Genomic DNA, 16242 nt, shown 5'->3' with positions numbered 1-16242 from the left:
AAGTGAGGCAAACAATGGAAAGTAGAACAACCTGCCCCCTAAATCTCTGACCACACTTACCACTTTTGTATGATGAAATGTACAAACACACAGAGGTGTGAGAAAACACATTGGTGCATCTCCCAAAGAGGCAGCAGTGGAAAACTATGAGCTCAGAGCAAAAACGGAAGGACATAAATAAATGCAAGCACTCACAATGACCGACCTGCTCTAACATGTGTAGATGAGTCAAAACGTTCTTTACAGTGTTTTTATTCTGAGTCTAAACTCTTGTGCAGTTCTCTGTTACCTATCGTAGCTACTTTTGTGCTGGCGAGATGTTTTTTCCATGCTCGCTCGCTCTCTCCCTCCCCACGCCCCTGCTTGGTTAAATTGTGCATATAATGGCAGAGTGTTACTGACATGTTGTGTGCGGTAAAAATGGTCATCACCACTGTTCAAAGCTCTTAAAAGCAATATATCTCACCTTTATGCTACAATCTTCTTAAGTCCAGCGTTTATCTATGGCAACTTGCTATACTATTGCTCAGGGCAAACCAATCTCTTCTCTCATCACACACAGCCAAAATGTGTTTGTCCCCCTGGATTCATCAAAAAATCCAATTAACCGTTTGCATTTTCATAATGTTTTAATATTCCAATTTGTTCCAATTCATCTTAGGAAATAACTGTTTTACCACAGAAGGCAACCGCTGATTTTCTACAATATATTAGAGGCTTTACTCTTGATTTTTTCAGCTTTGACTAATAAGTAATCATTATATTATAACCAAAAACCTTCTATAAAGCTTCTTTGTTTCATGTACATTACGATAACACATTACATTTCAGCTGCTGTGCAGGTTGAGGAATGACCCTCTATCCCTTTGATAGCACTGTGACACATACATCCAAGTTTAGACATTCACCTGGTGGCAGTTTATTCCTTTAACCATCCATCAAGTTATTTTATTGGATGTTATCAAGATGCTGTCATGCTATGATCACAGTGCTCAGAAACATCTAATTTTAATAATGAAAGCTCTCAGTTATAAGATTTTATCAGCAATTTTTCAAAACAAAAGCTTCCCATTGACAGTAATCAGATGTGAAAAGTGCTTCTGAGTCTGTTTCAGCTGACAGTGAAGGCATTGCAGTATAAAACAGTAAGTAGTTTAACAGAGACCATGTTGGTCATCACGAAAACCATAAGCTAGGAGTAATGCTAAGTGTTTTGCCTCAAGAATTTGATATGCCACCATACATAGAACAACATAAACAATTCAATATTTTTCAAAGTAAAGTGCAGCATACTCCTAAGGATAACACTGCTAAACAGACCTTTCACCTCAAATCTCTAAGCATAAACACAAATTATATGTGACATTGTTTTTTATATATATTTAAAACAACAGACAATGCATTTACATTCCAGTTTTCAAAACACTGAAAAAACAAGCAAAATTATAATAACAAATATAAAAATGTGATCTATAATTAAAAACATGTCTGTTGTTAAACAAATTGTTATGTGGAGTATAGAGAGTAGAAGACTGACTAAAGGAAAATCACTTACTTCTCTTATTGTTTGTTCTGTCACTTCTTGTGTCTCTGGTTACCCTACTGATATCAAGAGGTGAAAACTGCTCAGTCACATGATTTAACCCCCAGTCCCATTTTTCAGGCCCTTTAAAAGTCACAGTTTTGGGGTACAGCTCTGATTACTTGGTATAGTATATGGCCAGCTACGTCTAAATAGGGTATAGGACATAGAAACTTTCTGCAACTGAACACATTCATGATTTGTCCAGTTAGTCTTATTTTCCCTCCAAAATATTAAATATTAAAAACACAGTTTTTGTATAACACATTTAATTCCTTTGTGGGACAACAGCTGGAAGGCCTCTTCTGTCCTGCCAGTTGATCATCAACAAGAAGGGGGCAGCTTTATGATTCTGCCTTCTGAACCCTGTTTAACCCATACCCAACTGTGACTTTTGAGGTGTCCCCTGCTATTAATATTTGGCCCATTCACTTACACTCACAGTGTTTCATTTTGATGCTGGTAAATGGACGTATATAATGGAGGTTGTTCCCCCTGTAGAAAAGTAGTCAGAGTAGGACCTGGATGTTGCATTAAAGGTGCTTTAAAAACTGGAGCTGAAATCCCCTGTGCAGTAGCACCGTGTGACCACTAGTTAGAATTGCCACTTGTTATATTATCATGCTGAGTAGCATCTGGGGTGGGGTAGTGACCTGACACTTTGGGCTCAGAGCCAAATCCAGTGTGGAAGGCAGGGGAAGCGAAGTTGCTTTAACTTGTGACCACAGTTGTCCCAGGTGGGTGAGGCCCCACAGCCTCACCAGGCTGAATGGCTGCACATCTGGAAGGAACGATGACCAGTGGAAACACCACCTCTGGGTCAAAGGCAAAGCTAATGTCCAGATACACCTGGGAAACAGTCAGAAATTGAGAAACTTGTAAAGAATTATTATTATCTGTTCTAATTAATACATAGTTGAGACACACATTTCCCGTGTAGCATATTTATTCACACATGTTTAGAAACAAAGCAGTTTTATTTCTGAGGGGATGTGATGTCACCAAGAAATTGTTTCATACCTTTATGTAATATTCAACTGAGATGATTTCACAGTTATGGATAGTGGAGATGGCATCATCAGGAATCTTCAACTGGCAGGAGACAGTTCGCTCTGAGTTTGGACTGATAGTTTCCCCGACCTCTTTGAACAGATTCATCACCCACTTCTTAGTAGACTCATTGCAGCGAAATACTGTTTTTTGTTCAAGTTTGAATTTGGGCCTTGTGTTCTTGGAAGAGGAGTTGCAGATTTTGGCAACAACAGATATAGTTTCACCTGTAAAAATCAAATCAGAACATTAAACTGCATTTTTAAATCTATCAACACTCGCTGCGCAGCGTGAAGTTACTGTACCTGGAGTGCAAACATTCCTGTCAGTGGTAGCAGACATTTGGACCCGTCCCTGGGAGAGCCCACCTATGTTTTTACTCACTGTACCAGATTGTGGATGCTATGACAGACCACATAGACAAACATGTTTACAATTTAATGCGTGTGATTTTTAATGTGAGTTTTTTCACAAAGCACTTTCCAAATATCACATTTATAGCACGTATCAGTGCAGTGTTTACCATCACTTCCCAAAACTGTTGAAACGTCTTGGAAATGAAGTTGATCTTCTTTTTAACTTTAGAAGGCCACCACCAGCTCCTGGACATCTTTGCTTCAAACATGTACACAATTTTTCCATATACCCCCTTGAAGGATGAAGGCATGCTCCTGTAAACAAAACCAGTGGGAAATGTATGCATTTGCCAAAGCATCGTATGACAGTATTAATAATTCAAATTCCCACTTACCCCTCTGGGATTTTGAGCCCGAACCTAAACGTGTGGACCCCTTTGGGAAGTACAGTGCCTGCAAGAAACGGTCAGCAAATGTCGGCTTTGTCACAGAGCTACAGTGATATACTTACAATTTACTGCTGATCATTGAAGCCAGGTTATATTCCTTAAATGTAGTGTTTTCTTTATGTCGGCTGCACAATTTAACCCTTGCATTCTTCCTTTACCATTTCTTGCAATTAAGTACTCCTTCACTTTAAAATATCTCCTTTTTGCAGTGTGGGTAATCTGGAAATATCCTGTTCCTTCTGTCCATTCTGCCTTGACGTCTCCTTTGGCTTTTACAGAAAGGCTCTTAACTTTAACCTCTTTTGTCAGCCTGAAACTAACACTGCCCACTATAGTATCTCCTTCAGAATAACTACCGTCTTCGTTGATAGCTTCAAAGGTCACGTTTAAGTCCTTCATCGAGGACATTTCCGAGCTGAGTTGAAGACGATGCGTTTCTTAGCACCGATAGACCGATTTAAGGTGCATGACGGGAGGCTCCGCCTAAAGAGTGACATCGTGACTTATGATTTCAGATAATAACAAAAGTTAAGAGATGAGATGCTCCACGCATTGATTTAAGTATGATATACAGTATAATGAAACATTTGAAAACTTATTGCAATTTACGTAGTTTAGCAAATAGACTAGCCTACTGAATAGTGCTGAACATGAACTCGTTAAATCGAAGTCACGGTCGTACTGAAAGATTCATACATCTCGCTAAGAAGACTGTGTTTGTATATGATCGCTGACAAAAAATAAATAAATAACCATAACACTACTCAACAATCTGTTAATACTCCCTCCTGTAGTTTAGGGTACATGTAAATATGTCTTCAATAAAAATAAATAACGTGCTCGTTACATAAGAGCTTATTTACGTTATTGCTGCTCATTCAAGAATTGTAAGCAAGCATATAAGTGCAATTTCAACACCATAATGCACATCTAAAGTAAAACTTCACTGCAGAGTTTGGTCATCCACATTTGCAAGTCAAAAAATACGTAAATGAGGGAAAAGTAGGTTATACACTTGTGTGATTTGTGTGAGCAGCGTTACCATGTGTGCGTGCGGTTTGGTCGCTGCTCTGAACCCAGATGAACAACTTAAGCTGCCTTTCCGAGAAACGGCTGTCTGTGTAATGTGAAAAAGAGGGAGAGGTGTATAAAAGTTTTTTTTTTTTTTTAACACACCGTTTTTTAATCGGTAGCAGCTAAATAAAGGAAAGGCAACCAAGGAGTACAGAGACCAGAGTAGCGATTAGGAAAATGTATTTGCAATCAGATTAATAACAGAATAAATACATAAACCTCCTCAAAAACATTGACACCTAAATGGAGAGAGAAAGAAGCCATAATCGTCTCTCAGGGGAAGTACTTTATTTTTGAAACCGTCTCAGCAATACAGCATGAGTATTCTCAGCTTGTCCTATCTTCACCTGCCTCTCTGGTCTCCCTTGCCAACTTGTTCCTTGCTCTGCTTAGCCCTCTCTCTATCTGTGCTGCGTGTTCTTCTTCACTGGTGTTTACTGGGGTACTGTGTGTGTATTTATATTGTATTGTTGCCTCCTAATGATTCCTTAATCAGTCACCGACCTTTCACTGTGTCAGTTCTTCGAATAAGTCCAGTGAGTAAAGCTGCTAACAGAAAGGGATGGTAGCCAAAGAGTACAAAAACACAGTGTAGCAGTTAAAAACATTTGATTTATTTATAATTTCAGAAAAAGCCGAAGGCAGTTAAAAACAGCAAAAAATAAAATCAAGCTAGCAGTCCATTGTTGTACATTAAGTGCACAGGTGCAGGGGTCTTAAGACAAATGCTTTGGAACCCATCACAGCAACCAGTCTTTTAACTGTTGTGTCTCACTGGGGAATGCCTTCCCCATGCCCATGCCCATGCCACACCAGTTCCCCCAGCATCCGTCAGTTCTTTCCATTTTGATGCTTCCCCTTTCTCTGCTGCTGGCACATCATCTTTTATACAGAGTAAGCAGGTGTTGATAATTGCTTTGTTTAGGAAACTGTAGTAGGAAGTCACAACTTTTCAAAATAAAAATATGCAAAATATATAAAAAGTTGCAACTATTACTGGACATTTCTATAATTAAACATGTCAGATTACTCTTTTAATTTACCCTGCATACACTCAATAAATGTCATTGTCCTGGGTCATTTTGACCCAGCATTCTTAGTTTTCTTGTGTTTTTGTATTTTGTTCATTATTTATTCCATGGTTCCTCGGTTGTTCAGTTTAGTTTATTAGATTTCCCCCCGTGTCTTTACCCCCTGTGCCCCCGTCCTGTATCTGTGAGTTCCTATGCCTAGTTTCTTTTCCTTGTGTTTTATTCCATGGTTTCCCCAGCTCGTTATGTCTGCGCCCTTTTCCCAGGTGGGTAAGCCCCCACAGCCTCACCAGGCTGAATGGCTGCACATCTGGAAGGAACGATGACCAGTGAAAGCACCACCTCTGGGTCAACGGCAAAGCTAATGTCCAGATACACCTGGGAAACAGTCAGAGATTGAGAAACTTGTAAAGAATTATTATTATGTGTTCTAATTAATACATAGTTCAGACACACATTTCACATGTAGCATATTTATTCACACATGTTTACAAAAAATGCAGTTTTATTTCTGAGGGGATGTGATGTCACCAAGAAATTGTTTAATACCTTTATGTAATATTCAACTGAGATGATTTCACAGTTATGGATAGTGGAGATGGCATCATCAGGAATCTTCAACTGGCAGGAGACAGTTTGCTCTGAGTTTGGACTGACAGTGGCCCCGACCTCTTTGAACAGAATTATCAGTGAGTTCTTAGTGTGGTACTTGCTGCGGTACACTGTATTTTGTTCAAGCTTGAATTTGGGCCTCGTGTTCTTTGAAGAGGAGTTGCAGATTTTGGCAACAACAGATATAGTTTCACCTGTCAAAATCAAATCAGAACATCGAACTGCATTTTTAAATCTATCAATATTTGCCGTGCAACTTGAACCTTTATTTTACCTGGAGTGCAAACATTCCTCTCAATGGTAGCAGACATTTGGACCCATCCCCGGGAGAGCCCACCTATGTTTTTACTCACTGTACCAGATTGTGGACTCTATGAAAAACCACATCGACAGAGAAGATTTTTATGATTTATTGCCTGTGATTTTTAATGTGATTTCTTTTATACCAAACACTTTTCATTTAGCACACGTTACATTTCTAACACTTATCAGTGCAGTGTTTACCATCCCTTCCCAAAACTGCTGAAATGTCTTGGAAATGAAGTTGATCTCTCGTTTAACTTTAGAAGGCCACCACCAGCTCTTGGATATCTTTGCTTCAAACATGTACACAATTTTTCCATTTTCCACCTTGAAGGATGAAGGCATGCTCCTGTAAAACAAAACCAGTGTGGAAAGTGTACATTTGCCAAAAAAAGAAGATAAAATGTTAATGAATATTAAATTCCCACTTACCCCTCTGGGAGTTTGAGCCTGAATTCAAAAGTGTGGACCCCTTTGGGAAGTGAAGTCCCTGCAAGATAAAGCTAAACACTTTTAAAAATGTCAGCTTCTTAAAAGACATACAACTATATTTACAGTTTACTGCTGATCATTAATATTTACATACATATTCTTTGAATGTAGTGTTTTGTTTATATCTGCAACACTATTCGAGTAACTACAAAATACAAGTTAACCCTTACATACAGTTCATATTTCATGCTTTCACAGTATTTAAGAGTCAAAACTGACCAAGGTCAAGAATGACCTCTTAAGTGTTTCCAACAAACTACACTACAGATAAATTTACAATCTATAAATAGCTTGTCTGACATTAATAAATGGATGATTAATCCTTAGTTAATGTTTCAGAGAGCAGGAAGAGTGTATTTTTTTAATGTTTTTTAACACTCATTTTTAGAGGAAAAACATTTGCTGTCACAGAATAGCATGTCATGTGTCATGTAAGACATGAAATTATAACAGTCATAATTAATTAAATATAAGTGAAAATGGGAAGACAGTACTGGAACTTTTGGAATTTATTATAACCATTTACAAACATTGCAACCATTAAAAATTGCCCTCACGTTTTATCATTAATTAAAAAATAATCACAACAAACATGCAGGTACAAAATGTGCTTCTTGGAAACTAGTCCGTGCATTTAAAGCAGTGTTAGGAATAATTGCATATTTGTGGTACTTGCATGTTTCCTCAGCTCCCTAAAATGGCATCCATAATCTTGTGAACCTACAAACTCTCTTTTCATCTGTCTTGAGATCAACAATTAGGACAGGACAATTAAAGTGTGGCCAGAGGGGACAGACGCAGTGCTCCAGGACAGATTTAAAAACACAGACTGGAATATGTTCACCCACACAGACCTGGACCAGTACGCCTCATCTGTACTGGATTACATCTCCGAAACCACAGACAGTGTCACCACCCAGAAACGGATCACCATGTACCCCAACCAGAAGCCTTGGATGAACCGGGATGTTCGTCTCCTCCTGAAGGCCCGCAACACCGCCTTTAGGTCAGGAGATGCACACGCCTACAGCACAGCCAGGGCTAATCTAAAGAAGGGCATCAAAAAAGCCAAACACCATTATAAAAAGAAGGTAGAAGAACACTTCTCCAACTCCAACCCCCGACGCATGTGGCAAGGACTCCAGACCATTACAGACTACAGGACCACCAAACCCTCCCCCGCATCCTCTGATGTCTCCTTCCTCAACGAGCTCAACAACTTTTATGCTCGTTTTGAGCGAGGGAACCCCACAACCACAACCAAAGCAGACATGACGCCAGACCACCAACCTCTGACTCTCTCCCCCACCGATGTAGGAGGGGTGCTGAGCAGGATCAATGTCCACAAGGCTGCAGGTCCCGATGGCATCCCCGGGCGTGTTCTCAGAGCGTGTTCTGGGGAGCTTGCAGGAGTGCTCACAGACATATTCAATCTGTCCTTGGCCCACGCTGTGGTACCGGCCTGCTTCAAATCCACCTCCATCGTCCCGATACCCAAAAACTCCAACCCATCTTGCCTCAATGACTACCGCCCAGTAGCACTCACCCCCATCATCACTAAGTGCTTAGAGCAGCTGGTCCTAGCACACTTCAAATCCTGTCTCCCCCCCACCCTGGACCCCCACCAATTCGCATACCGCCAGAACAGGAGCACAGAGGATGCAGTCTCCATCGCACTGCACTCTGTCCTCTCACACCTGGACAACAACAACACCTACGCCAGAATGCTGTTTATAGACTTCAGTTCAGCGTTCAATACAATCCACCCCTCACAACTCATCAGGAAACTGACAGACCTGGGCATCAGTTCCCTCATCTGCAAATGGTTACTGGACTTCCTGACCAACCGCCCCCAACATGTCCGGCTGGATAACCGCTGCTCATCTACCATCACAATGAACACCGGTGTACCACAAGGCTGTGTGATGAGCCCTTTCCTCTACTCCCTCTTCACCCACGACTGCAGACCTGCTGATGGTTCCAACACCATCATTAAGTTTGCAGATGACACCACGGTGATTGGTCTCATCAGTGACAACGATGAGGCCGCCTACAGGGAGGAGGTGGATCGTCTGGCTGAGTGGTGCGACACAAACAACCTGCTGCTTAACACCGAGAAGACCAAGGAGCTCATCGTGGACTACAGGAGGAATGCTGCCCCACATCCACCCATCCACATTAAGGGGACGGCTGTGGAGCGTGTGAGCAGCTTCAAGTTCCTGGGAGTCCACATCTCCGAGGATCTCACCTGGACGAGCAACTGCTCCAAGCTGGTCAAGAAGGCTCACCAGTGCCTCTTCTTCTTGAGGACTCTGAGGAAGAACCACCTGTCCTCAGACATCCTGGTGAACTTCTATCGCTGCACCATCGAGAGCATCCTGACCAACTGTATAACAGTCTGGTACGGGAACTGCTCTGCCTCGGACCGGAAGGCGTTGCAGAGGGTCGTGAAAACTGCCCAGCGCATCGCCGGAGCACCACTTCCTGCCATAAAAGACATCTACAGGAAGCGGTGTCTGAAAAGGGCTGGGAAAATCATCAAAGACCCCAGTCACCCATCACATGGACTCTTCACCCTCCTGCCCTCTGGGAGGTGCCACAGGAGCCTCCGGACTAAGACCACCAGGTACCGGAACAGCTTCTTCCCCACAGCTGTCAGACTCCTGAACTCTGCCTCCTGACATCTGACCCACGTTAAACTCATGGACTGAACATACACACCCCCACAATGGACAACTGTACCCTCAAACACATAATAATAACATGGAGTGAACCACCACTCACAACCACTAGCACTTTATATAGCCTCTGTAGAAACTATCTACACCCTCACTTATCTTAACTGCACTACTGTATAGCTCTGTGTAAATAATCATTCTGTACATTCAATAATCTTTAATCCTACAACTGTTTACAACTTGCATAGTTCCCATTTCTGTATAGCTGTATATCTCAGATTTCTGTAAAGTTATTTATTTCATATTCTGTATAGTTTTTCATATTTATATCCTGTTCATATCCTGTACATAGCTTGTACTCACTACAGCCTGTACATACTTATAGTTATAGAATATTCACAACATACTTCATACCGTGTACATTATAACATACCATAATAGACCCATTTCTGTAATATACTTACATATCTATACTATTGCTAATATATATTGTAATATATCTATATCACTAAAGCACTTCTGGATGGATGCAAACTGCATTTCGTTGCCCTGTACCTGTGCATGTGCAATGACAATAAAGTTGAATTCTATTCTATTCTATTCTATTCTAACAAGCTCAGAATCAATTAATTTTATTGTGTTCATTTTTAGATTTTCTTTCAGAGTTGGTACTTGTGCTTGCAAGTGCAAGGCATGAGTACTAACAGATAGGCACATACCTTCATTTATGTAGTGCTTGTCTACTTTTATTGACTGCTAAAAGAGGTTTTGAGTACAAGTCAAATTGTAATCATGCATTCATACTGCACTTTATTCCTTACATTTCATCTTCCTCACATCCATGGCCAATTTAGAATAACCAGCTGTCCTAACACATGTGTCTTTGGGAGCAAGAAAACACAAAACATAACTTTTTTGGTTGTGGGCCAAATTATGGAGTGACTTCTCTTTTTACACCTTTATACTTTTTGCTGTTGTGATTGATGGATTTTATGATATTCAATTGTACTTTTTTACTACACTGTACTATTTTTGTTTAAATTCAAAATGGATCAAATCTCAAAAAGGATGCATGGTTTAATCAGTTTTCATTAGTTTTCATTACTTGATATCTCACTTTATTTATTATAATTAACATTATTTTAATATTTAAACATTTTTGTTGTTCTTATTGTTTCAGTACAAATCTTTATTTCCATATACGCTTAACTTCATGGGCAACTGCTTTTATTATAAAATTCTACAAAAAACAACAACCTCGCCAGATTTTAAAGATGAGAGTAAAACCTCTTACCTTTAAGTGTTACACCAATTAAGTAATCCTTCACTTTGAAATGTCTCTTTTTTGAAGTGACAGTCATTAGATAATCTCCTATGTCTTCTGTCCATTTTGTCTTTGCGTCTCCTTTGGCTTTTACGGTGAGGGTATTAATGCTGACATTTGTTGTCAGTTTGAAATTAACTGTGCCCACTATAGTATCTCCTTCAGAATAACTACCGTCTTCATTAGTCGTTTCACAAGTCAAATAAAAGTCCTTTATCGAAGGCATTTCAGAGATGAGTGAAAAGCGATGTGTTTCTCATCACAGATAAACTGATTTATGGGGCATGACAGGAGGCTCCACCTAAAAATTAACATCATGACATCTGATTTGACCACATTTATTACGACATGAATTTAAGCTGCAACCTCATTTTGACCAAAACGTGTCACCTATTAGTTGCAGAAAAATCGGGACTGCTATGTGTTTGGGTGGAGAAGAAAAAAATCTGGGTGAGACAAAGATCAGAGGTTTAGAGCACCTGTCACTGGTAACCCACAGGTGGCTTGTTTCAGTCCCTGTTTAGATAAAGATGTCTATCTCCAATACACTGGTTTTGTACAGTATATAATAACTGACAAATGAATAATCATAACATAACTCAATAGCTTCATAATTTCCCTGTCTTCTAGGTTACATGTAAATCTAATGTCTCCAAAGAAAGACAAGAATCCATCAAAGTGCTTATTATATAACAGTTTATTTGCATGTTTTTGGCTGCTTAATACAATGTGCAAAAGGTTATAAATGAAATTTCTGTCAGGGCTCTGTGTGCGGGCAGGCAGAGATGAGGATCCAAATGCAGGACTCGGAAAACGGAATGCAACTCAAAAACCTCAGCTTTATTGCTGGCAAGAAAACAAAACATGAAGTGAGGACTGAACACTGAGACCAAAAAACACACAGGCATAATCTGATGGTACGACATGACACTGGGTTGAGGACAACACAGGGCTAATATACACAGGGTGGTAATCAGGGAATGGGTAACAGAAGGGAGACACAGCTGGGGGAGATCAGGGCTAACGAGATGGGGGAGCTAAGCTGCACACACTAACATAAGACAAAGACTTTCACAATAAGACAGGAAACAAGAAACCACTAAACAAAGATGCAGACACGACACAGAGACAGACTAGACACTGAACAGAAACTGCAATACACATGAGAACCCAAAACCTAAGAACTGATACCTCACCAAGAATAACTGAAACAGATCTATAATGATAATAATAAACAAAGCACCAGAACATCAGAAAATAATACATAATGCAAAAATAGACCAAAATATAAGAAACTCAAAATGCTGGGTCAACACTGACCCAGAACCGTGACAATTTCAGCACCATAACGTACACCTAAAACAAAAATTCACTGCAGGGGCTGACCATCCTGATTGGGAATCAGAATCTGCGCAGACTAAGCAGGTTATACATTTGTGTGTGTGCGTGTGGGTGGGGGTGGGGGTGGGGGGTGGGGTGTTTTGTTTTTTAAATTTAATTACATTTTTTCCCACTGCATAACCATGTAAATGTGTGGTTTGGTTGCTGCTCTAAACTCAGTTGAACAGCTTAGATCAGGGGTGGGCAACTCCAGGCCTCGAGGGCCGGTGTCCTGCAGGTTTTAGATATCTCCTTGGTCCAACACAGCTGATTTAAATGGCTAAATTACCTCTTCGAGTCTTGAAGTTCTCCAGAAGCCTGATAATGAACTAATCATGTGATTCAGGTGCTTACACAGGGTGAAATCTAAAACCTGCAGGACATTGGCCCTTGTGGCCTGGAGTTGCTCACCCCTGGCTTAGATGAACACCTTTCTAAGAAACAGCTGTATGTGTAATGATAAAGAAGAGGAGAGGCCTAAACACGCCTAAATTCCTAAACATCAACACTAACTTCATAAGAAACTACACAGCCCAAATGTATGAAGTCATGCTGTAGCCCAGGTGACTGCCAATGACTGCTTGGATCAACAAAAAAGAAACAAAGACTGGATCAGAGAATGAAGCTTAAGCCAAAGGACTGAAACACTTACGGAGCCCCGCAAGGGACATGGGAGAAAAAAAAAATTAAGACGGACTTTTGCGAGATCTCGCAAAACAAACTCGGGATCTCGCAAAACTTTTGCGAGATCTCGCAAAACTTTTAGCCGCATCCCAAACTCGGGATCTCGCAAAAGTTTTGCGAGATCCCGAGTTAGTTTTGCGACATCTCGCAAAAGTTCAGCGTAAATTTTTTTCTCCTATGTCCCTTGCGGGGCTCCGGAAACACTGAAGCAAAAGAATATCTGTAAGAAAACAATTTCCGTATTTTTCTCATTTTTGTTCTGTCTGTTTGTTTGTTGCTGAAACGCTGTTAGTAGACATGTAGGAAAGAGTGGGCACCCTCATGATTCTATACTGGCTCAGCACCTAGCAAGCAAAGAAATTGAAAACTGGCTTCTGTTTTCTGATTGTGAATGTCATTACCATCATTACTTTGTTTGACAGCTGCTTTTCCTTGCTCTGCTTAGCCCTCTCTCTTTCTGTGCCTGTGTTCTTACTCACTGGTGTTTACTGGGGTACTGTGTGTGTATTTTCATTGTATTGCTGCTTCCCAATGATTCTTTAATCAGTCACCGACCTTTCACTGTGTCAATTCTCCTTATAAGTCCAATTCTGGAGAAAAGTTTGGTTGCTTTCAAGAACCTAAATAACAGTCTCCTTTCCCCTAATGAGTCATCACACATGAGCAAATAAACTAGCCCTAATATTTGCATACATTTACTTGGCTATCCTTTTGCTTTACAGTATTGCCTGCAAAATCAAATCAAAATGGATTCTACTGCTTGTCTTTCTTAACACTGAGTACAATAGCCCATTAGCCCACACAAGATGCATCCTCAACCAATTCAAAGTCTCCTGATTACAGCGTGCTTCACTCCATTAGTACCCATGCCTCTTATTTCTCCCACCTACCTTTGTACCATACATAAAGAAAGAAGAGTGAAAAGCAGAAGAAAGAGGGAGGTCCTTTTCCATCAGGGAGAGAGTTCCTGGTCATTTTAGAAAAAGCCCAAGGCGTTTAAAAAGCAGAAAAACTGCAGATAGGAAACAAGAACTTTTCAAAATAAAAGTTTGCCAAAAATACGAAAAAGAATTAATGTATAAAACCAAACTAAGTAAACGGTAGGAATAAAACAGGTCCTGTCAGGCCAGCTCCACCTAAAGAGGGCAGAAGATGATGAAACTTTCTATAATCAAACATGTAAAAATAATTTTTACTTTAGCCCTGAAACACTCAATAAAAGGAAAAAATAATAATTTTTTTTTAAATGTAGCTTTGAGTCACTTTGTGTAACAATTGCTGAAAGGCTACTAAGTGACCTCAAACCAGATGGGAGCATGACCAACAACAAATAACTGGTGACCAGCTTTCTTGTCTCCTTCACTAACCTGTTCAACTGTGACTTTTGAGGTTTCACTTGCTGTTTATATTTAGCTTAATTGTTTACCAGATCCAGTTCAGCTTCTATAGTAATTAATTTTAATGATGGTAAATGGAGGCTTATAATGGAGGGCCCCTGCTTAAATTGAGGCAGAGCATCAGGTCCTGCATATTACTCTGAAGGTGATATGAAAACTGGAGCTCAGAACCCTTGTGGAGCAGCTTGTGGCCACTGGTCACCACTTGTGTGCTTGTATGTCAAGTGCGATCTGAAGTGGGGAACTGTCAAATCCTGGGTACAGGATAAAATCCAATAGGCAAGGACAAGGGAAGTGATATCACTGTATCTATAACTTTGAGCCCCAGCTGTCCAAGGTGGGGAAGACCCCGCAGCCTCACCAGGCTTAATGGCAGCAAATCTGGAAGCAACAATAGGTGGAAATACCACCTCTGGGCAAAGCTAATTTCCAAAGACACCTGAGAAACATGTAAAGATTTATTATTTTCTCTTGTACTGTAAAGATATTAAGATTTTGAGTCAAGACAAACACTTCAATGGGTCAAATAAGCTTAGTAATATATATTTTAAATCAAAGTTCCATGTATGAAGCTATTGAGAATCTATAATTGACATAATTGATTGATAATTTAATTCATGTTGTGCATTTTTGTAGTTATTTTGCATACCATTTTTTTAAATTAATAAGCTAAAACATTTCCTGTGTCTATCATTTATCTGCAAATGTTTGTACACTCCGTACAAGAGCGTAGTACAGAGCGTAGTACTCCACACTGTATATAAATGCCACTTGTTTTGCACATATTCAACTCTGTATATTTTATATATTTTATTATTATTATTATTATTATTTTATTTTTATTTTTATTTATTTATTTATTTTTTTACTATTTAATTTGTAAAAATGTGTATACACACACACACACACACACACACACACACACACACACACACACACACGTAGGAAAATATTTAGTATACACATCCAGAAATGCATACACTATTATATATTGTACATATATTTATTAGTTTCAGGTTGGCCATTCTTGTATTTTGCTCGTTTGTGTTGTTGTGTTTGCACATCTCTGTTGCTTGTGGGGCTCGCACACAAGAATTTCACTCGCATGTGCTGTGCCAGTGTGCCTGCACATGTGATGTGACAATAAAAAAAAAAAAAAAAGTGATTTGATAGTAAGCTCTAATACTGACCGGTAAGTAACCACCACACTCACACTGCAATGGGGTATACAAGATTTCTTGTTTCCCCTCCAAGTCAGACTACTGGCTGAAGACAACTCCAGCCTGGAATCCAAGGCCCAAATCCTACACAGTCAGGATCGTTAGCCTGGTTACAAACAAGAGAAGGTGGTCACTTGGAAGAACGAGCAGCCAAAAACTTATCAATCCTGCATTTCCACCCACATTATCAGGCCTGGCTTTGTTAGAGGGTGGGTCTCTACACCAGCTCCTGGGCTTTTTCTCTCGAGCTCAAACCTCTCCAGATCTTGACCAATTTCCTTTCCTTGGGCACAGAGGGTCTCCAATCCAGTCTTTTTTTTTTATCCCAGCAGATCCATAATCCTAATTCAAACAAGATTATTTTCAAACTGCTTACAAACTACAGACTAGGAGGTGCTATGCAGCCCACATGGGGAGGATATCGACACACTAACCACCTGCATAACAGACTATATCAACTTCTGCATAGATAACACTGTACCAACCAGGAGTGCGGTGTTACTCCAACAACAAGCCATGGCTGACTCCAGATTTTAGGACCCTGCTGGAGCAGAAAAAGAGGGCTTTCAGATCTGGAAACAGAAAGGAAATGAGGAGAGTCCAGAAGGAG

At 40.1% G+C, this 16242-nt stretch overlaps 2 protein-coding genes across 2 annotated transcripts; both read right to left on the bottom strand.

Annotated features, from left to right (window-relative positions):
- Positions 1-1752: 1752 nt before the first annotated feature.
- On the bottom strand, positions 1753-5356 carry LOC146657291 (arrestin domain-containing protein 3-like). Its single transcript, XM_085426777.1, has 7 exons — positions 5287-5356; positions 3596-3874; positions 3384-3441; positions 3156-3303; positions 2938-3034; positions 2603-2859; positions 1753-2431 (listed from the first exon to the last, which is right to left on the bottom strand). Exons 1-7 carry the CDS (start codon positions 5354-5356, stop codon positions 2294-2296), a joined length of 1047 nt encoding a protein of 348 aa, XP_085282903.1. The 3' UTR covers positions 1753-2293.
- A 429-nt stretch (positions 5357-5785) lies between these two features.
- Positions 5786-11177, bottom strand: LOC146657290 (arrestin domain-containing protein 3-like). Its single transcript, XM_085426940.1, has 6 exons — positions 10922-11177; positions 6890-6947; positions 6659-6806; positions 6429-6525; positions 6092-6348; positions 5786-5920 (listed from the first exon to the last, which is right to left on the bottom strand). The coding sequence occupies exons 1-6, from the start codon at positions 11175-11177 to the stop codon at positions 5786-5788; spliced, it is 951 nt and encodes a 316-aa protein (XP_085283066.1).
- Between the last annotated feature and the right edge of the window lie 5065 nt (positions 11178-16242).

The sequence above is a fragment of the Rhamphochromis longiceps genome, linkage group LG12 (genome assembly GCF_057381845.1).
Source record: "Rhamphochromis longiceps isolate RC_006_pf linkage group LG12, R_longiceps_female_GT1.1, whole genome shotgun sequence".
Lineage (NCBI taxonomy): Eukaryota > Metazoa > Chordata > Actinopteri > Cichliformes > Cichlidae > Rhamphochromis > Rhamphochromis longiceps.
Note: the sequence above shows the minus strand (reverse complement) of the source record. Positions and strands in the feature narration are given on the sequence as shown.

What these genes read in the sequence shown, in the direction of transcription:
- LOC146657291 (XM_085426777.1), bottom strand. Translation starts at nt 5,356, where the DNA reads ATGGAAAGAACTGACGGATGCTGGGGGAACTGGTGTGGCATGGGCATG. An exon ending in CATGGGGAAGGCATTCCCCA is followed by an intron (nt 3,875 to 5,286) that starts GTGAGACACAAC and finishes ATCGGTGCTAAG; the next exon opens with AAACGCATCGTCTTCAACTC. An exon ending in CAGTTGAATATTACATAAAG is followed by an intron (nt 2,432 to 2,602) that starts GTATGAAACAAT and finishes ACTGTTTCCCAG; the next exon opens with GTGTATCTGGACATTAGCTT.
- LOC146657290 (XM_085426940.1), bottom strand. Translation starts at nt 11,177, where the DNA reads ATGCCTTCGATAAAGGACTTTTATTTGACTTGTGAAACGACTAATGAA. An exon ending in AATTGGTGTAACACTTAAAG is followed by an intron (nt 6,948 to 10,921) that starts GTAAGAGGTTTT and finishes TTTATCTTGCAG; the next exon opens with GGACTTCACTTCCCAAAGGG. An exon ending in AGGCTCAAACTCCCAGAGGG is followed by an intron (nt 6,807 to 6,889) that starts GTAAGTGGGAAT and finishes TTTGTTTTACAG; the next exon opens with GAGCATGCCTTCATCCTTCA.